The sequence below is a fragment of the Mixophyes fleayi genome, chromosome 6, assembly GCF_038048845.1.
Source record: "Mixophyes fleayi isolate aMixFle1 chromosome 6, aMixFle1.hap1, whole genome shotgun sequence".
Lineage (NCBI taxonomy): Eukaryota > Metazoa > Chordata > Amphibia > Anura > Limnodynastidae > Mixophyes > Mixophyes fleayi.
This window is the reverse complement of record NC_134407.1, coordinates 126,681,204-126,703,480: the sequence shown is the minus strand read 5'-3', so window position 1 is coordinate 126,703,480 and position 22,277 is coordinate 126,681,204. Positions and strand designations below refer to the sequence as shown.

Here is a 22,277-nt window from a genome sequence, read left to right as displayed (position 1 = left end):
TGCACACGTCATGATGTTGCAATGCTGGCAGCGTACAGGAGCTGCGAGCACCTTGCCCAGCCGACCACAGAGAGGAGATGAAGCAGAGGTAAGTCACATTTACTTTATTTCATTGTAATTTTTTTTTTTGCTTTTTATTTTCAAACTTGACAATGTTCCCTTTTTACCTGGGGGCGGGGGTGTAGCCTGTTCTTGGCATAATATGAATTGAGGACAGTACTCTGTGGCATAATATTGTTTGGGGGGCACTACTCTGTGGCATAATATTGTTTGGGGGGCACTACTCTGTGGCATAATATTGTTTGGGGGGCACTACTCTGTGGCATAATATTGTTTGGGGGGCACTACTCTGTGGCATAATATTGTTTGGGGGCACTACTCTGTGGCATAATATTGTTTGGGGGCACTACTCTGTGGCATAATATTGTTTGGGGGGCACTACTCTGTGGCATAATATTGCTTGGGGGCACTACTCTGTGGCATAATATTGTTTGGGGGGCACTACTGTGTGGCATAATATTGTTTGGGGGGCACTACTCTGTGGCATAATATGATCTAGTGGCCTAGTGCTTTTCACACTCACACGCACCCTTTAAACGTGAGAGCTATTGATTTAACATGACTGGTTGGGGAAGGGGGCTAGAGTGTGCCCTCATTGCTAGGCTTTCCATATTTAATGTACATATCCCTTTTTCAAAACAGGCCCCCAACATTCCAGGGTCCAGACAGCAACTGAGCTTAAGACATCAGCAGCAGGTAGTGAACGCTGCAAGAACAGGTAAGAGAGAGCAGGACAGTCTGCCAATTATTCTGATTCTAGTGGGGCAAGACTTTGTCCGGATCTAAGGGGTGGGGCCTAGACTATGCACTCTTTATATACACTGCATTCTTTATATACTACACTATGTCGCTAGCCATGTCCTTCATGGGCTGACCACTCCCCCTCTTGTGTCTAGTCTCATCTCTACGATGGCTGGCCACCCCCCCTCTGGTGGGCCCCTACCATTGCAGTTCCCCTGTGGGCCCTTCATGCCCCAGTCCGACACTGGTAGTGGCAGATATTAGGGTCACTCTGAGGCTGAAATCCTCACCCAATTCCTTTACCTCTGCCTTTACCCTATCCGTTAAACTATCTTCTTCCAAACAAAAATAGACCCTTGTGTGTGTGGTAGGGAATTTAGACTGTAATCTCTAATATGACAGTGACTGATGTGAGTGATTCCATAGAACCGTAGCTGAGCTCTCCCAAGATGTAACAATGCAAAGTGCAACAATGCAAAGTGCTTAGAGTCCTATTGGGATGAAGATGCTATATAAATATTCATTTATTATTATTATTATTATTTATTAATATAGATATATCTGTGTGTGTATTTAAATTCTCATAGACACTAGTACACACTAATATACACTTACATACTTATATACTCTATTATAAAAAAAAATAATGCCTGTGAATAAGAAACACACAGGAATTCAGACAGTTGCACTGATATTTTAACTCCTTTTAATAACTATTTTAGAGAGATTGATCACTCCTGAAAGTAAAAATAGAAGACATTGAACATTAAAAAACATCTTTATAACACAATAAAACTATTTACAGCTATGCAAAATAAAAGCCAAGAGATAAGTAGATTTCTTTCTCCATCTCAAAGCACAATTGCGGTATGTTATATAGCCAAACATTTTTAGGGAAATAAAAAAACAGATCTTAACAATGTCTAGGTTGAAGTTTTGAACAAGGAAATTGTAACAACAAGAAATTAGAAATTTTCAGAAGGCAGAGTTATTTTCATGAAACAGGTACAGAAATCGCTAAATATCCAAACCTAACACCAAAAATAGAACTTTCATACTAAATTAAGGCATTTTCCACGTGTAAGTCTTTCCCCTATGTGATGACATTTTCTTACACAACAGACATTACGGCTATAGAATCTACATCATGTATGCCATCTGTTAGTGTTCATACTACCGTATTCTTCATGTACTTACATAATGTCAGCTCAACCGGAACTGCAGATAGGGTTCAGAGTGAATGCTGGACAGAGATGGATACAGCCTGTCCTATTCCAGGCCTCGACAACCAGTGACTCTACAGGTGCTGTGAAACTACAGCATACATTGCCAGCTAGCAGATGCCAAAGCATTTTGGAGCAGGCTTGTAGTTTCACAAGACCTGAAGAGGTTGTCTAGGCCTGTCCTATTGTTATTGTTGCTTCCGTATTCCATCTGGCGTCATCAGTATCTCGGTAGGGTTCAATGAACCATATTTACAGTATCATTTTAGTTCAACGCGAACGTGCCATGGTTGCATGTATAGTACAGGGAAGTACATTATTAAGGATAATAATGAGAATATGAAAGAATAAAAAAGCAGGTATTTATACAAATTAGTGCAGGGGCAAAATGTGTTGTTGCCCATAGCAACAACACAACTGACTGCTATTGGCAGCACCAGTTTTGATAAATATTCCTTACAATGTTACCTCTGCCAATTTGTATCTCCGTATAAATTTAAATTCTTAACTATGGAACAGTAGAGAAACACACTGATGAGCGTGGTACTTCAATGAATTTGAATCCCTGAGAAATGCTTTCAATCATGCAGCCATCTTATATGACGTGGACCTCGGTGCAGACTTCATCACCCGCCTTGTGTTCTCCTTAGATAGCATATGTATACCACAGGCTAAAATAGGGTATAGAAAGGAAAGGTGACTGAGTATTGTCTGTAAATATTTCCATGCACACATTATTGTTTACAGGAGAGTAGTAAGAGTGCATCACCAACACTACAGATATATGAGTTTCCTAAGGAAGATGTCAAAGCTTTAGAATGTTAACTCATTTAGCACATTAGAGCACAGTGACCATAAGCTGAGGCTGTAAAATGATTACATTACCAGAGATCATATTCATTTCTAGGTTCCCAAAGTGTGCGAGAAGGTGAAATGTTTAACGTCCTGTTGTGATTTACTGTGCAAGCTCTTTAACTCCATTATCAGGCACTTCACACCCAGAGAGGCTGGATGAATGTCCTTCAATAAGGTTACTGGCAGGATGTCTGGGTTGCCTTGATAAAGCTCTTAGCGAAACGAGCGTTGGCATTTGCTGAGCTCACTGTTCGTGCACGTTCTATGTAATTTTATTTAACATCTAATAACAGTCCTATTACTAGATATTAGCGGGGAATACAGCATATTAGTGCAGATCTATAGAGACAGACTATTATGATAAGACAGGGGCATACTATTATCACCATATAAGAAACGTATGAGCCTGTAATAGATTAGAGAGTACTCACACAGCGTATCAGCTCCATAGATATGTAAGCCCTTCTAGGCAGGGACAGAGTCTAGGAGGCGTGTCTGACACCCAGACACGGAAGGAATTGTGTGTGTGCTGCCTTACTATATGAGACAGATATTATACACACAGGTTATCACAGTACCCAGTGTGCTAGCCCTAAAGGGTTATATGTCATACTATCCTAGTCTGTCAGTACAAGATTAAAACGTTATTAGTGTCCCACGCTATCTGGTACTCTGTGTTATGGTGCACATCCATGATGAACCACAGGATAATCAATACTAACTATTAGAGTATGCCCGATATCCTATTACACACACACCATTGGACAGAGGAGAGTGGTGGTATATATAACAGTATAGGGCCTGTCTAGCCTACAGGGTTTATCTGTGATAGGAAGCCAACATTAGGCTTTCAGAGGGTGTACACAGAGTAATAGGACGATTTTCATAGTGTCATATTATTCATATACCTGTAATATAGGTTAGATACATTCAATTATTACACACATATATTAAGGTTTATCGTGAATAGTAGGTGTATGTAGTGATCGTGATACATTTTCCATATTAAAGTGTTATTATCCATTATCATGAGAACAAGTGAGACAGCATAGTAGTACTTCTACTACTTCTTAACAGTCTAATCAATCTATGTATTCGGTTACCATGTTTACTCATTCAGTGTTTTTAATATTTCGCTAATTGAATTAATTTAATAAAGATATTAGTCTTAACAGAAAAACTATCTATATTGTGATATAAAAGAGTGCCCTTTATACACATCTCTTCATTCCCTTCCCCATTTCCCTCTTTTCAGCAGGATGTCTGGGTGCGTAACAGAAAAATTCCCCCCAACATCACTATTTTAGCTCAAATATTTCCTGCTGGTTTAAAGTCTAAAAATTTTAATAAATTACATCAAAATCCATTTATATAAATAATTCGAATTTTAGGTTAAATGGCACTTTTAAAAACCACAATTAAACAGACTTACATTTTAAACCCATGATCTGCCTTACATTCTAAATCAATCATGTCCTCTTCTCTTTAGATCACCCACTAAGTTCCATTATTTTTATTTTCCTCTTTCAGTGACTGACAAATGTACTGGTAATGGCTACTAATATGGGTTGGGTACGTCACCCCGACTACCACAATGCCGACAACAGATTACTCGACTTCAGAAGTGCAAAGCTGTCAATCACAAAACACTGCTAAGCCTGAAGGTTTGAAATCACCACCAGCCACAATCATCATCATCATCATTTATTTATACAATCGCAAGGAATGAAGAAGCCAGCAGCAGAAAGTCACATGACTTTCCAGGACGATACTATTATTAGGGCGTTAGGGCGTTAAGGGAGTAATGCAAGAAGGCGGCGGATGTACAATATTTTATAGCAATGCTTCTACTTTGTACTGTGTGCCACCTCCTTGCATTACTCCCTTAACACCCCTAATAATAGTATCGTCCTGGAAAGTCACGTGACTTTCTGCTGCCGGCTTCTTCATTTCTCACGAATGTGGCTGGGTGGTAATGTCAAACCTTTGGGCTTAGCAGTGTTTCGTGATCGATAGCTTTGCACTTCTGAAGTTGGGTAACCTGTTGTCGGTGTTGTGGTAGTCGCATTAATGACTACCACCAACTAATACAGTCCAATGTTTATTAATTTGTGTGAGTGTTCTGTAACACAAAAACACTGGCGTGGTCTGTACTATTGTGACGTAGTCAGGGCCCTTCTACTAGACCATTTTACAATTACAACCACGGGCCGTTTCTGCAGTTGTGCTTGGAATATTCGAGTCCTAGATATATTTTATGACTGTACCTGTTCACTATAGAGGTGAATTAGAGTTAGAAGCACAGCCATTGCATAGTGTAAATATGTATCTTGCATAAAATGCAAGATACATGCAGTATCTTCAGCTGCATGTATGTGAGACTTGTGCTTGGATTGGATAGGTGGAATAGGGTCGTTCGGGCGCAAGTTATGCACATCGCTCAGTGATGCAGTGTATTTTGGGTTGCGCGTATCTTTAAAATACATTCCTTACCAAGTTTCAATTTTCGGGTTGATGATTGACGCTTATTTGCTTCAGACGCATATTTATGATAGTTTTAGGGTTGCTCATATGCTAAGAGGCGTGTAACTCAGAATACATATGCAGACACACATTTGCACATAAACAAACAGGCATATTTTGCTTGCAACTCTTAATCAGTCCCTGTGTCTCCTCATATAACATTAGGGGTCATTTATAAACACTGGATTGAAGCACAACATTTGCTCTGTACCATAACAACCAATAAAACACTTTATTTCATGATGGTGCAAAAGGCAGCTAAACTTTAGTTGCTGATTGGCTGTTATGGTCAAATTATGCACACAAATGCAAATGTTAGTAAATGAGCCCTAATCTCCTGTCTAAGTCAATGGGTCAACTAGCCACAAAAGAAAAAATAAACACGTTTAGCCTTAGGGACTTTCTTTGCCCTATACAGGATGCCCTGGGCCTGACCTCTCAATAGGTACATGCATGGCCCTGTGACCCAATATAATTCATATAATATCCATGAATAATTTGCAAACAAAGCTCATTTTAGCATTAAACATTAATAACATGGTGCATATAGCAACAATGTACTGTACCAATAGCAACATGCTTTAATTAACAAATATTGTTTTAGTCTGATCAAAGCTAGTACCTGATTGTTTGCTAAAGTCAATTTGATGTACATGGTATATTTTGTGAGCTAAACCTAGATTCTGATGAATATTGGTTCAGTCAAAGATATGGCTGCAACCACTGTGGATGTGATGGTCCACTTTAAATTAGGGATGTGCACCGGCGACTTTTGAGGTCTCGTGTTTTGTGTTTTGGATCCGGATTTTCGTTATTTTTGGGGTTCGGATTTGTCTCGCAAAACACTTGACGAAAGGTCTCGGTTCGGATTTAAGGTTTTGGATTCGGATTTTTTTTGAAAAAAACATAAAAAGTTTAAAAATCAAGTTTTTGGGCTTATTTTCACTCCTAGGCTATTATTAACCTCAATAACATTCAATAACAAGCATTTCCACTAATTTACAGTGTATTCTGAACACCTCACAATATAGTTATTAGTCCAAAACGTTGCAACAAGGTATCTTTCTGGACTGCGTAGAGGAGTGGGTCACCACAATATATATTAAAAACCCTGAACTTTTATGATTCGCACCAATAAATGTACCTGGACTGCGTAGAGGAGTGGGTCACCACAATATATATTAAAAACCCTGAACTTTTATGATTCGCACCAATAAATGTACCTGGACTGCGTAGAGGAGTGGGTCACCACAATATCTTAAAAACCCTGAACTTTTATGAATCGCACCAATAAATGTACCTGGACTGCGTAGAGGAGTGGGTCACCACAAGATATATAATAAGAAAACCATCAACTTGTATGATTCGCACCAATAAATGTACCTGGACTGCGTAAAGGAGTGGGTCACCACAAGATATATAATAAGAAAACCATCAACTTGTATGATTCGCACCAATAAATGTACCTGGACTGCGTAGAGGAGTGGGTCACCACAATATCTTAAAAACCCTGAACTTTTATGAATCGCACCAATAAATGTACCTGGACTGCGTAGAGGAGTGGGTCACCACAATATATATTAAAAACCCTGAACTTTTATGAATCGCACCAATAAATGTACCTGGACTACCTAGAGGAGTGGGTCACCACAATATATATTAAAAACCCTGAACTTTTATGATTCGCACCAATAAATGTACCTGGACTGCGTAGAGGAGTGGGTCACCACAATATATATTAAAAACCCTGAACTTTTATGATTCGCACCAATAAATGTACCTGGACTGCGTAGAGGAGTGGGTCACCACAATATCTTAAAAACCCTGAACTTTTATGAATCGCACCAATAAATGTACCTGGACTGCGTAGAGGAGTGGGTCACCACAAGATATATAATAAGAAAACCATCAACTTGTATGATTCGCACCAATAAATGTACCTGGACTGCGTAGAGGAGTGGGTCACCACAATATATATTAAAAACCCTGAACTTTTATGAATCACACCAATAAATGTACCTGGACTGCGTAGAGGAGTGGGTCACCACAATATCTTAAAAACCCTGAACTTTTATGAATCGCACCAATAAATGTACCTGGACTGCGTAGAGAAGTGGGTCACCACAATATATATTAAAAACCCTGAACTTTTATGATTCGCACCAATAAATGTACCTGGACTGCGTAGAGGAGTGGGTCACCACAATATATTAAAAACCCTGAACTTTTATGAATCGCACCAATAAATGTACCTGGACTGCGTAGAGGAGTGGGTCACCACAATATATATTAAAAACCCTGAACTTTTATGATTCGCACCAATAAATGTACCTGGACTGCGTAGAGGAGTGGGTCACCACAATATATATTAAAAACCCTGAACTTTTATGAATCGCACCAATAAATGTACCTGGACTGCGTAGAGGAGTGGGTCACCACAATATCTTAAAAACCCTGAACTTTTATGAATCGCACCAATAAATGTACCTGGACTGCGTAGAGGAGTGGGTCACCACAATATATTAAAAACCCTGAACTTTTATGATTCGCACCAATAAATGTACCTGGACTGCCTAGAGGAGTGGGCACTGGGCACCACAATAAAATATATAAAAAACCTTCAACAGGTCTGCATTACACTACACATACGGCTGCTCCTCCATCCTCTCCATCATATACATGTTGGAGTTTTAGCGTGTGACAACCTCTTGTTTTTGATAATGTCAGTGCATTTTGAATATTTTTCAATTTGCCCCACACCACTGAATGTACTTTATCTATGATACGCATCTATCTATCTTGACTGCGTAGTGTGGTGGCCCCGGTACACAATTTGGTACCGAGGCCACAATATAATTAAAAAACCCTCCACGTGTCAGAATTCCACCAAAAAAGGGTATGGACTGCGTAGTGTGGTGGCCCCGGTACACAATTTGATACCGGGGCCACAATACCTCCTCCAAACATGGTACAGACAATTCGTCATTGAGATCCCATCAAGTATGTTAAAGACAGACAGGGTCCAAGTGTTATTGGTTGACTTTGTAAACCAAAAAACTGTCCCTGTTGCACATAGTCGTGCAATGAAGACTGACTTTTTCATTTAAAGGCACCATCTTTCAAGTGTAGTGTTTGTAAGTCTAAGTCATATTATACTTTTGGTAAAATTGGTTTATTTTGTTCCTCTTTATGGTAACTACTAATAGAATTAAAGTATTAAATAGAAGCGGCAGTTCCTCTTTATGGTAATTAGTAATAGAATTAAAGTATTAAATAGAATTAAAGTATTAAATAGAATTAAAGTATTAAATAGAATTAAAGTATTAAATAGAGTGGTATAGAGTTGTAGTGTGGTATAGATAGAGTGGTCCCCACAATATAATAATAAAACCCTCAACTGGTCTGAATTCCACCAAACAAGTATCTGGACTGCGTAGTGTGGTGGCCCTGGTACACAATTTGGTACCGAGGCCACAATATAATTAAAAAACCCTCCACGTGTCAGAATTCCACCAAAAAAGGGTATGGACTGCGTAGTGTGGTGGCCCCGGTACACAATTTGGTACCGAGGCCACAATATAATTAAAAAATTGGGCATCAACTGTCACCGTTGTTTAATATCTGATACACCTAAATATGGACTGCACAGTGGAGTGGCCCCGGTAGTAAATTTGGTGCCGGGGCCACAATACCTCCTCCAACTTCCAAGTGTAGTGTTTATAAAGACAGACAGCGTCGAAGTGTTATTAGTTGACTTTCTTAACCCTAAAATTGTCCCTGTTGCAAATATTCGTGCAATGGACAGTTACTTTTTTATTGAAAGACTCAAGCTTTCAAGTGTAGTGTTTATAAAATATAAACAACAATACAGTAGTTTTAGAGCACGTCAATACCTCTTGTTTTAAATTATGACACGACATTTTACTTTTGGTTTAATTTCTTGAATTTTTTTAAATTTGGTTTTACTTTTTGAACATGGCAAACGACTGTTGATTGGTCATATAATGCAAAAAAAAAAGGTCCAAGATGGAATTGTCCTTGGGCCCTCACACCCACCCTTATGTTGTTGAAATAGGACATGCACACTTTAACAAACCAATCATTTCAGCGACAGGGCCTACCAAACAACTTTGGCTGAAATGATTGGTTTGTTTGGGCCCCCACACCAAAAAAGCTATTCATCTCTCCCTGTACAGACTAAACAGGCTCTACTGAGGCAAGATGTCGTCCTCATCCTCAACCTCTGATTCCTCTCCCCCTACAGTGTGTACTTCCTCCTCATCACACATTATCAATTCGTCCCCGCTGGACTCCACAACCACAGGTCCCTCTGTAGTATCTGGAGGGCAGTGCTGTACTTCATTGAGGAATTGATTATTCATTTTTATAAACATCATTTTTTCAACGTTGTGAGGAAGCAACCTCCTTCGCCGCTCACTGACCAGGTTCCCCGCTGCACTAAAAACTCTTTCCGAGTACACACTGGAGGGGGGACAACTCAGGTAAAATAGAGCCAGTTTGTACAGGGGCTTCCAAACTGCCTTTTTTTCCTGCCAGTAACAATATGGACTGTCTGACATGTCTACTTGGATGGTGTCAGCAAAGTAATCATCCACAATTTTTTCTATTGTGACAGCATCCAATGCAGCGAGAGTAGACATGTCTGCAATGGTTGGCAGGTCCTTCAGTCCGGACCAGATGTTATCAGCATCCCCGCCAGTGCCTCTTTTGGGAAAACTGAGCTTTTTCCTCGCAGCCATAGATGTGGAAGAAAATGAGGGTGGAGCTGTTGGCATGTCACGGTCCTCTTCAGAGGACAATCTCCTGACCAGCAGGTCTTTGCACCGCTGTAGACTTGTGTCCGCCGGAAACAGAGACACAACATACGCTTTAAACCGAGGATCGAGCACGGTGGCCAGAATGTATTCCTCTGACTTTAAAAGAGTGACCACCCTCGGATCCTGGCAAAGCGTACGAAGGGCTACATCCACAAGAGCTACATGCTTGGTGTAATCGCAATGGCTTACCAGCTCCTCCCTCACTTTCTCCAGCTGCTTCTGCAACAGCCTGATCAGGGGAATGACCTGACTCAAGCTGGCAGTGTCGGAACTGACTTCTCGTGTGGCAAGTTCAAATGGCTGCAGAACCTTGCACAACACGGAAATTAGTCTCCACTGCGCTTGACTGAGGCGCATCCCCACTCCTTTGCCTATGTCGTAGGTGGCTGTGTAGGCCTGAATGGCCTTTTGCTGCTCCTCCATCCTCTGCAGCATATAGAGGGTGGAGTTCCAGCGCGTCACAACCTCTTGTTTGAGGTGATGGCAGGGCAGGTTCATGCTTTTTTGATGTGCCTCTAGTCTGCGGTAGGCACTGGCTGAATGCCGAAAGTGTCCAGCAATTTTGCGCGCCACCGCAAGCATCTCCTGCACACCCCTGTCACTCTTGAGGTAATGCTGCACCACCAAATTAATGGTGTGGGCAAAACATGGGACGTGCTGGAAATTGCCCATATTTAATGCCCGCACAATGTTACTGGCATTGTCTGACACCACAAATCCCCATGAGAGTCTAAGTGGGGTAAGCCACTGGGAGATAATTTCCCTCATTTTCTCTAATATGTTGTCAGCGTTGTGCCTCTTATTAAAGCCTGTAATACACAATGTTGCCTGCCTTTGCACGAGCCGCCATTTTGTAGTTGCTGCTACTGATGCAGCTGTTGCTGTTGCTGCGGAAGTGGATGCATCTACCCAGTGGGCTGTCACAGTCATATAGTCCTTCGTTTGCCCAGAACCACTTGTCCACATGTCCGTGGTTAAGTGGACAGTGGGTACAACCGCATTTTTTAGAGCACTGAGGACACTTGATCGTACTTCTCTGTACATTTTTGGTATCGCCTGCCTAGTGAAGTGGAATCTCGACGGGATTTGGTACCGGGGACACAATACCTCCATCAACCCTCTAAATCCCACTCCACTGATGGCGGACACCGGGCGCACGTCTAACACCAACATTGCAGTTACAGCCGCAGTTATACGCTTTGCAATAGGGTGACTACTATCGTATTTTGTGGTCATGGCAAACGACTGTTGGACGGTCAATTGTTTTGTGAAAGACTTAGCGGTCTTACGACTTCCCCTCTGGGAAGATGACCGACTAACAGCAGCAACAGCAGCAGTGGCAGTAGTAGGCGTACCGCTGCAGGATTCCTCGGATGAATCCCGTATTGAGGAGGACTCAGTCTGGCTGCTGACTTGGGCTGCAGGACTGAATCTGATGGAGATTGTGGAGGAAGTTGACGAGGAGGGTGTTGCTGGTGTGTATCCAACTGGACCACGGGATTTAGGTGTCCCTGTACCGATGAGGGTCCTAGCCCCAGTTCCTGAACTAACCACTGAACTATGAAGGTTATTCAGGTGACGTATAAGGGAGGATGTTCCTAGGTGGGCAAGATCCTTACCCCTGCTTATTTGAGCTTTACATAAGCTACATATGGCCATACATTGGTTGTCTGGATTTGGATAAAAATAACTCCAGACCGAAGAGGTGCATTTTTTGGTCTTCTGACCAGGCATGACGATGGGCTTTTTCATCCCATGGACATCAGCTGTTTCCCCCCCTGGTGCCTCATTTACAATAACCACATCACCATCCTCATCATCAAGTTCCTCCACAGCGCCAGCTACATCATCAATAGCCTCCTCCCGAGCCACCTCTTCCCGTACAGTGATGGGAAGGTCAGGCTTGACAACCACCAACATCCTTGGACTCGCCTTGTGGATTTGTGATAATTTCTCTTTAGAAGTCAGAGTTGTTTGCTGTTTTGTTGCTGACAGCATAACTCTCTTCAATTTTTTGTAGGGGGGGGGGAGGAGGAGGAGGGCTAAGATCCGTGGGTGAAGCTGAACCACTAGTCATGAACACGGGCCAGGGCCTAAGCCGTTCCTTGCCACTCCGTGTCGTAAATGGCATATTGGCAACTTTACGTTTCTCCTCAGATGATTTTAAGTTTCTCTTTTTGCTACTTTTTCTTAACTTGGGCATTTTGGATTTTACATGCCCGGTACTACGAGATTGGGCATCGGGCTTGGAAGACGACGTTGATGGCATTTCATCGTCTATGTCATGACTAGTGGCAGCAGCTTCAGCATAGGAGGAAGTGGGTCTTGATCTTTCCCTACTTTATCCTCCAAATTTTTGGTCTCCATTATATGTAGCACAAGATACTGCAGAATGTGTGAACTTGGTAATATTGCAGTACCAATGGACTTATACTGCTGTATTGGTTTTGCAAATTTGGTTATAATTATTATATATATATTTTTTTTTAAATTTTTTATTTTTTTTTACTTTTTTTTTATTTTTTAAAAACTTGGGAATAATGGGGAAATAACTATGCCCTTAGAAGCACAGAGCACAGGACACAGCACCACTGGACTGAACAGGACACGGCACAGGACCCAGCAGCACTACGGAACTCAGCAGGACAGAGCACAGGACACAGCACCACTGGACTGATACTGCAGAATGTGTGAACTTTGTAATATTGCAGTACCAATGGACTTATACTGCTGGATTGGTTTTGCAAATTTGGTTATAATTATTATATATATTTTTATTTTTTTTAATTTTTTATTTTTTTTTACTTTTTTTTTTAAAAACTTGGGAATAATGGGGAAATAACTATGCCCTTAGAAGCACAGAGCACAGGACACAGCACCACTGGACTGAACAGGACACGGCACAGGACCCAGCAGCACTACGGAACTCAGCAGGACAGAGCACAGGACACAGCACCACTGGACTGATACTGCAGAATGTGTGAACTTTGTAATATTGCAGTACCAATGGACTTATACTGCTGGATTGGTTTTGCAAATTTGGTTATAATTATATATTTTTTTTTTTTAATTTTTAATTGTAATTTTTTTTTTACTTTTTTTTTATTTTTTAAAAACTTGGGAATAATGGGGAAATAACTATGCCCTTAGAAGCACAGAGCATAGGACACAGCACCACTGGACTGAACAGGACACGGCACAGGACCCAGCAGCACTACGGAACTCAGCAGGACAGAGCACAGGACACAGCACCACTGGACTGATACTGCAGAATGTGTGAACTTGGTAATATTGCAGTACCAATGGGCTTATACTGCAGGATTGGTTGTGCAAATTTTGTGGTAATTAAAAAAAATTAAATTAGTTTTTGGTATTTTTTTAAATAACTTTTTTTTATTTTTTTAAACACAGGGGAATATTGGGGAAATAACTATGCCCTTAGAAGCACAGAGCACAGGACACAGCACCACTGGACTGAACAGGACACAGCACTGGACCCAGCAGCACCACTGACCTCAGAAGGACAGAGCACAGCACACAGCACCACTGGACTGATACTGCAGAACACAGCACAGCACAGCACAGCACAGCACAGCACAGAACTAAACAGCACAGCACAGAACTAAACAGCACAGCACGAGATCTACCAGGACAGAGGACCACCTAACACACCCTCCCTCTACCCTGATCAATGCCCGAGTGAAGATGGCGGCGACTAGCGGGGAATTTATAGGATCCGAGTATCGCGAGATCCGACAACGGGATTATGAGTCAGAGCCTCAGTTTCAGATTTGAATTTGGCGCCAATACCCGGATCTGTCTCGGATCCGACTCGGATCGGCAACGTTCGGGTGGGCTCGGATTTCATAAATCCGAGTGCGCTCATCCCTACTTTAAATAACCCTTTTCTGTTGTTCTACCCCTTCTATGGACACAGAACAAGTCAACCAGGAATTACATTGTGTGGAACTCTCAGTTCCTGTCTATCCTTTCAGTACTTGCACCAATGCTACACTATAAGCTCTTTGTAGACATGCCAATAACAGATAGATGCTCATCCACTCCACCAAGTACTCACTTGAATTGGTATTGGGGATCTGCAATGTGGGCTGAAAGTATCTCTCTTATGTTTTTTGGAGGCATCAGTCCCAAATCCCGTGCCCTCTGCCATCGTTGCAATCGGGTGATCCCTGATGGCAAAGCAATAGGTTAGCATTTCAAAGTGCCACAACAGAGAACATGTTACATTCCATGTGAAAGAAATGAAGCCTGTCAATAAGAAAGAACATAGAAGAACTACAGTTCAGAGGCGGAGCAGGGGTTAAAATACAAAAAACATTTAGAATTGGGTTTCTTATAGTTATAGTGGTGATAAACATCAATTTAGGTAGTCATTTGATGGACTGTATTCAACCGTAATGTTACTATCTACTTTAAAAGACGCTTTATTGAAGTGTGGAATGAATAAAAGTTTCTCATGCCCCAGTAATGTCACCAGTTGATAGTAAATTGGTAAGCTGCGTTCTCATGAAAACAAACCCCTGCCTCCACTGGGGAGAACTTTAATAACACGATTATCTTACTGCTGTTCCAGACGTGGTTTGAGGTTTTACATTGTTTGAAGTTTCACTATAGTTTTTACTGTTTTCATTGAAATCTGAGAACAAACTACATGCAGGCACTATGTCATAATTACATAATCTGTTTTTATTCTCACTGGGCCTGGTAACATCTCCTGATTTTCAATTTCGTTGAATAACATCTGAATTTGTTAATATGTATTGCTTACAATTTAGAAACTGACTTTATGAAAGCACTGCAGTGATTATATTATTACTATTTCTTACTTGTGATCAATGACACTATGAGGTCTATGTATTAATGAAAATATGGAGGAAAGAGAGACTTTCTACACTTTCATCCATACTTCCATCTTTTCAGGTGCTTTTGGGTGTTTTTGAGCCGTGTTGGGTTATTTGTAATAATTAAATTAAATATTGAAAAAGCACTGCGCCCCTATTACATTAATACATACAGCCCTATCTTTTCACTTGCTACCTTCATATTCTACCATAGCCCAAGTGTTTACTTTATTATCTCACCTGTACAAGGTCCAAAACGCCAGTCCAGGTCAAACTGAATAAGTTTCTCTAAGGGAGTTGGTTCTGGGAGCGGAGTGTCTGCATAACAGGAGGCATACATTAATAGACAGAGGATGGTTGACAAATGTCGGTCAATACAGGTAAATGAAAAAGTGAAATATTTCTTACACTGATATACTAAGAAAAGTATCAATATAATGGTTTTAAGACTATGCAAAGTTTTTAAAACATAGAGCAGTATCTACTTTTATATATGATGTTACTGGTGTCGCATCTTTAGACGTTTTGTATAACTTGATAGCAGGCGGGGGGGGGGGAATACATAATTATAGATATCTAAATTGAAAAATATTAAGACTCCTCATGAAAATAAGTAACTCTCATTCCTGATGAGAAAATCAAGACAAATTAGGCCATGCCGGTGATTTGCTAAAGCCAAGCCCAAATACAGCAAAGCTGTGCTCCTTTATAGCAAGAATCACCCCTTTTGGCTTTAGAAATTGGGACTGTCCCATGGAAATTGAAGCTTTGGGAAGCATGTATTGTGTAAGGCTTTTTTCATGGTGTAAAACCTCTGCATCACCCTGCAGGCAGGGGCTGTCTGTCAAATTTTAGCCTGGGGCATATTAGGATCATTTTAAATAGAAAAAAAAATGCAGATAGCCCAGTGACCCAGCCCAAGGTAACCAAGGGACTGTCTGGGGGGCAAATGCCCCCCTGCCCCGACAACCCCTGTGTGCAAGCAATGGAACGCCTTTGAATTTGCCCTATCTTCATCAACTGCAGCTCAAAATATCTTTTTGTTATAGATTTCTCCATGCAAATGGTGGAAATATTGCAACAGAATTAGTAGGACCATCACAACCCTTTGATTTTAATAAATGCAGATAATCCCAGGTGAAAACAACATTGGCAGATGTTAAATGTACCCATACATTTAGGTATTGCTATTTAATTAGTGCAAATAGAGCTACTAGTTGTTTTTTTTAACATGATGCAAAGTGATAAGCCATTGAAGTTTAGGTAGAAATGCTATTGAGATAACACAAGCTGCAACACTTAAGCACAATTATAGAATACAAGCAAAAGATGTCTGAGAGTAAATGACATCATCATTGTGACGTGCGGAGATCACAGGAGAATAGGGGAGTGACTGACAGCTCAGGGCATAAAAGTCAGTCACTCTCTACACAATTACTGATACATAGTTACCGTCTGTTTCTTGCTCGGTATTCCTCTCTCTCTTTACAGTGTTTGTTTTGCTTCTCACAGTGGTTTTCTCTTCCTCCTTCCCCTTAACCAGGCGGTTCCTTTTCCTTCCATGTCTCACCACTTGCAGGCAGTCTGTCAGCTGGCGATCTCTGTTCATGCTCATAGTAGTGACCTCTTCAGAGCTGTCTCCTTCCTTGTATTTCTGCCTCTTGCTCCCACCCCTGAACTTATGTCACTTGTCATGCGAACCGATTTTTGTTAGAAATAAACTGCTCCACCTAGTGGATGAACAGAGTAAGTGTACGTCTGTACAAGTTCGTATGTAAATGCTGCCATTTACATAAAGTGCATGCAGGACTTTTCAATTTCGTGACCAGACACGTTTTAATAGTGTTCTGTGGTTAAACTGCAACAACTTTCTGTTTGTTAAGGTATCAGATTGAATGTTATGTACTATTTCATCATTCAGGATTATTCTGAGCAATTAAAAGTCCGTCTAGAAATATGTCCTTTGTTACCATATTTCTTCTATTTTATTTTGATATCCAATATGTGTAATTTTTACTAGTTTAGACAAAGTTGGAGATGAATTGTAACTAATTTTTATTATTTCATTTTTATTAGAATGACCCCCAGTAGGTAAGACTAGAACTTTGGGGGCACTATAAATATATTTTCACCTTTACAGCAACTGTTTGTTTCAACTCTAAATACAGATGCTATGTCAAAACCTAGAAACCATTTAATGCCGATGCCAAATATACATAGCTAAACCATATCTGGTATCTACTATAATGTGGATAGTTTCTGGACCCGCCGTAATTGGTCTTTTAATGTTGGCATTGTGATTGTTGGCAATCATACTTCCGACATTTTCAAGCTGTCCCCAGAATAGCCTGCCGACTTTTTATGTTGCAATTGTGACCGCATCTGTACGTTCTCCTACCCATCCACCTCTGCTTCGTCCCTCTCGATTCAAAGTTATTACTGGTGTCAAGTGTAATATTCCGCCCCATGTCTATTACCAAGTCTAATATGGAGACAGGTACCTGGTGCCAAGCTTACTATCTTGTGACAAATTTATTGTACGGAGCAATATCTAGTGCTAAACATATCGTACAGAGCAGAGCCGTAACTTAGAATTCTAGTGCCGGGGCGAGAAAGACAAATGCCGCCCCCCTAGCCCTCAATTTTAACCAAATTAACATAAAATATTCCTAAATTGCGCCCCCCTTCAGCGTTGCGCCCTGGGCGGTCGCCCCTGTCGCACAGCTCTAGCTACGGCCCTAGTACAGAGCCATATCTAGTTCCACAATATGGCCATAAAGGTTTCACTTTTTTTTTTCTCTCTAATGGGCATATTTAAGAATGACCACATTTTTAACACAATCTCTTTCAAACTTTATCGCAAAGATAAGGATTGAAAGGTCGTGTGCATTTATTAAAACATTCAACAGGAAAAGCAGTCATGAAAAACTGCTGTTCTGGTGAAACCTGTCTACTACGTCCTCTATGGTCACTATCGCAGAGTGGCCGCCTTTGTGATAGTGAGCGGAGGGAAGAGAAGAAAGATGCGGTGAGGGATCCGAAGAGCCCTCTACCGCAATGATCTCCCCATAGAGCAGACCTGAAAATGTACACCTACTGTAATGTACGCCAGCCTGATCTGGCGTACACTGCTGTATGTGTAAATGTCTTTTCATTACTTGTTACATTGCGGTAAATAGTAGTCTCCATAGACATTTATGGGGACTGCTAAGGATTTCGATACAAAATGCAAAGCATAGATATCTATGATAAAAAAAAAAAAGACTAAAAGATATTAGTGCATTAGCGCTGACAATCAGGATCTGCCCTCTGTTTACTGGCTTCTGATCCGTAAAGGCCTGCTTTCCTTTTTGCAGATTTCCTGGATATCTACAAAAAGATAAGCCGCCCATCCCGATACCATCGAGGGGAGCACATTTCTATATGCGTATATCTAATGTGATTGGGTGAGCTGATCTTAAAGTTATATTGCACATCTTTAAGAAGATGACAAATCTTTGATATACAATGTGATGTAACAATCAATTTTCTGTGAGTGCATTAACAACAGGGGTGTTGAGTTGCTCACGTGGTAGTATTGATTACTATTATTAATCACCTAAGAGAAGAAGATTACTTTGGGAGCATATCTATGTGAATTATTATTTACAGTATTACACTATGTTGTCTTTTTTTTTTTTCGTTTTATTTTTTTATAGCTATATCACGTGGGAGGAAGATTTAAGAAAAATTGATGTCACAGACTTCTTGTTGGACTTTTTGAGCAATTAGAAATTGGACTACACAAACTTTGGGACGGTTGTACATTTTAGATATCGTAGATTTGAAGTTTTGCTGTTTGAATACTTTTCACAGAGAGTTTGATTTTAGTTCACATTTATTACACTTTTTTGGTGTATATTCTTTTTGAGCATAAGATTGTTGATCGGCAGCGACATTTCTGTTTTCGAATTTTATAAATATTGTTAGATATCTATGATATCTGCTGCGATGTACTGTGTATACAGTTGGACCATATATTTGCGTCAGTTTCCTGAAAACTGGAGTTTTTCAAGGAAATTTAATGAAAATACTGAATAATAAATAGCCCCCTTGGACTGTTAAGTCTGATCTCAGTTTCCTGTATTATTATCTTTCGTATTATTATATATTTTTATATATATTACCAACAACTTATATTGACATTATATACATATACAAATTTGAAACAAAAGTAGAGAGGGCCCTGTTTGTGAGAACTAAACTGAAAAAGTAAAGAGACAAAAGGCTTTAGGCACTGTGATACATTTAAGTCACTTTGCTCATGCTTTTAGGTATTAGCCTAAGGTAAATGGATTGCTCATTTTTGGACGACCCCTCTTCAACCAAACATGCCATCACATATAGCCAGAATAAAGAGGGGGGGGGCGATTTGGGGGGTTTATATTAATCTAAGGACGGCAGGAAACAGCACGTACTACAAGCTGTTCATAGCCCTTCCATAGAAGAGTTTTCATACAGTTCCGTCAAGCTCTATTGAAGCACTGTTCTATATACCTAATGTTTCATTAGGGATCTGTCGCCTATCCACTTTTTCGACAAGATGGATGCAGCAGTGGAATCCAGGTTATTTTAAAGTGCTTAGAGCGGTTATTATACTGTCCGCCGTAGCTACAAATCCTACATGTTAATAATACAAGGTTTACACCTTCTCCATTACATTAGAGGGGAGAACAACACATAAAGGTAAGAAAAAAATGAAGTAAGATCCCAGGTGCAGGTTTATAGGTGCCCAGAAACCCGCCTGCAGCCCATTAGGCAGTCATTTCTGCCATCTTTCTACATTCTAGCAGCACCATGGCTGCAGTAAATTTCCTCATGGAAACCACGTGTCCAAAATACAAAGAAGTACGCTAACTAAATATAATGAAAAGCAAAAACAAAAAAATAAAGAAATAGAACAATGAATAAACAACGATATATACAGTAAATGATTAAAAGGTCTATTCAAGAAAACAGCTAATTTGGAAATCTTCGTTTAAACCAGATGTAGCTAATGTATTGAGCCTCTAGATCCACTGAAGTTCCAAACTGAAAAGGAGGTTGTCTCTGTTACCACCTCTCTTGAGGGGAGTTATATGATCAATAGGAAAACATTTGAGATTCTTAATGAGGTGTCCCTTCACAAGAAAATGCTTGGCCACAGGTATATATATTGTAGAAATCACCAAATAAAGACTCCTTGCTCCAGGTATTCTCAAGCAGCAGCTGTTGTATTTGCAGCATAAAACAGCACACCACAAACATAAATAATCCATGGCTTCCTGACAAACTGTCTCAGCGCACAGTCCCTGACTATCATCCGGCTGCTTGTCAGCATCGGAAGCCCCGTCCACCAGATCCCACAATCCTTTTACACATATACACACCACAGCAATCACACCCATGTTGTGCACCTGTGTGTTTGTGTGCTGTGGGAAAGACTAAGTGGGAATTTAACCCTGTCTGCAGGCTGCACCTGCAAACTCTCTGGGATTTTACATTTCATTATGCAGGAAAGGTGTGGCAAATAACCCTCTTTGCCACATACCCTTTCTTTTAGCTATGCCATACTTGGCGAAGCGGACACTTTTCTTGGCAAAGACTTCCTTTTTGCCATCTCCCCCTTCTCTGGCTTCGCCAAATCAGGCGACTCAGTCGACCTGGGGAGCGCACCTCTCCGAGACAGGTCATCAGCATTATTATACAGAGCCCCTGGCCTATGTTCCACCTCAAAGCTAAAGGGCTGTAATAAATACATACGTAAAGATCTGCGCACTCCAAGGATTGGGGGAAAGGGAAAAAGGGATGCTGCCACTACTTCAAATGAAGAATAGCCTCTACTTCACAATACTATACAATTGCAATAATTACAGAAGTCGGCGCAGGGGGAAGGATGTGGAGACAAAAGGGGACATACAGAAAACAAATACTGTATTATGCAAGCTGAAAAAGTCCTACCCCACTTCTTGTGGGGAATGTTTCTAACGTTACCAGTTCAAAATCACAGTTCTATCCGGGTGTAGGATGGTGCCCTTAATCACTTTGTAGGAAATGTTGTAGATTCTCCTCAACCCGATTAGCATATGTAAAGGGTAAGAAGAGAAAAAAATCCGCTCATAGCGTAAAAACGTATTGTACATTTATTTAAATGACATTAAAAACACTCACATTGAGTAGCGATATCTGTTCCCATAAAGGTATCTTTACTCAGAGTCCCACAGGAGAACGCGGTTAAGCAGTTCCTTGTTTCTCGAGTAACTCCAGCCGTCCTCAGTCTCAGAGTGCCGGAAAGAACCCTGTGACGTCCGGAAGGCGTGGTTACTCCGTGGATGCTTCCAATTGGCCCAACGCGTTTCGTCACAGGTTGTGACTTCATCAGGGGTGTGTCCAGTGTCAAACTTTCCTCCTTTAAATACTGTCAGTCTTCTAATGGGGATGCCGTTCAATAGGACAGAACAATTGCAATGTTATCCGCTCTACCTGTTTCTAATATTGCAGTCAATATAGAGGCAGATTTATCAGGACTAACAGCATGGTTTTGTAGAGCGGGCAGTTCAACAGTTTGCATACCTCAAATACATGATGTACGTTATCCAAACATTGATCTTCAATATAATGAAATGCACATATACATTTAAAGCCCATTCTCCCCTTATTGGAGCTGGGTATGTCACAGTTGTTTTCAGTTCCCCCTAACTTGAGTCTAAATGTATACAGTATGAGTATATGAACTTCAGCTTAACCTTTTTGTTCCTTAATAGAGGAAAGAGGCAAGCTCAAAATCAATATTTAATCCTGAAGGGGTCAATGTCTTCAATCTGTATATCCACTTCGCTTCCTCACAATTAATTCTCTTGATGAAATCTCCTCCCCTCCAGTCTTCCTTTACCTCACAAATAGCAACAAATGTGATGCCTGATGGATTTTGTCCATGTTTTTCTTTAAAGTGTTTTGATAGACTGTGTGTTTCTATACCTGACTTGATGTTACGAATATGTTCTGTAATTCTGACCTTGAGTTGTCTCACCGTCCGCCCCACGTACTGTAACCCACACGGGCAGGTAATCAAATACACTATTCCCTTGGAGTCACAGGTAAGTTTGCTTCTGATATGGAACATTTCCTGAGTGGTATTAGATTTAAATGTTTGTATA

At 40.7% G+C, this 22,277-nt stretch overlaps 1 protein-coding gene across 1 annotated transcript; it reads right to left on the bottom strand.

Moving 5' to 3' along the window:
• Window positions 1-1,560: 1,560 nt before the first annotated feature.
• Window positions 1,561-16,810, bottom strand: POLD4 (DNA polymerase delta 4, accessory subunit). The gene is made up of 4 exons (XM_075217325.1): window positions 16,555-16,810; window positions 15,343-15,420; window positions 14,319-14,430; window positions 1,561-2,695 (listed from the first exon to the last, which is right to left on the bottom strand). The coding sequence occupies exons 1-4, from the start codon at window positions 16,715-16,717 to the stop codon at window positions 2,671-2,673; spliced, it is 378 nt and encodes a 125-aa protein (XP_075073426.1). The 5' UTR covers window positions 16,718-16,810; the 3' UTR covers window positions 1,561-2,670.
• Window positions 16,811-22,277: the final 5,467 nt, after the last annotated feature.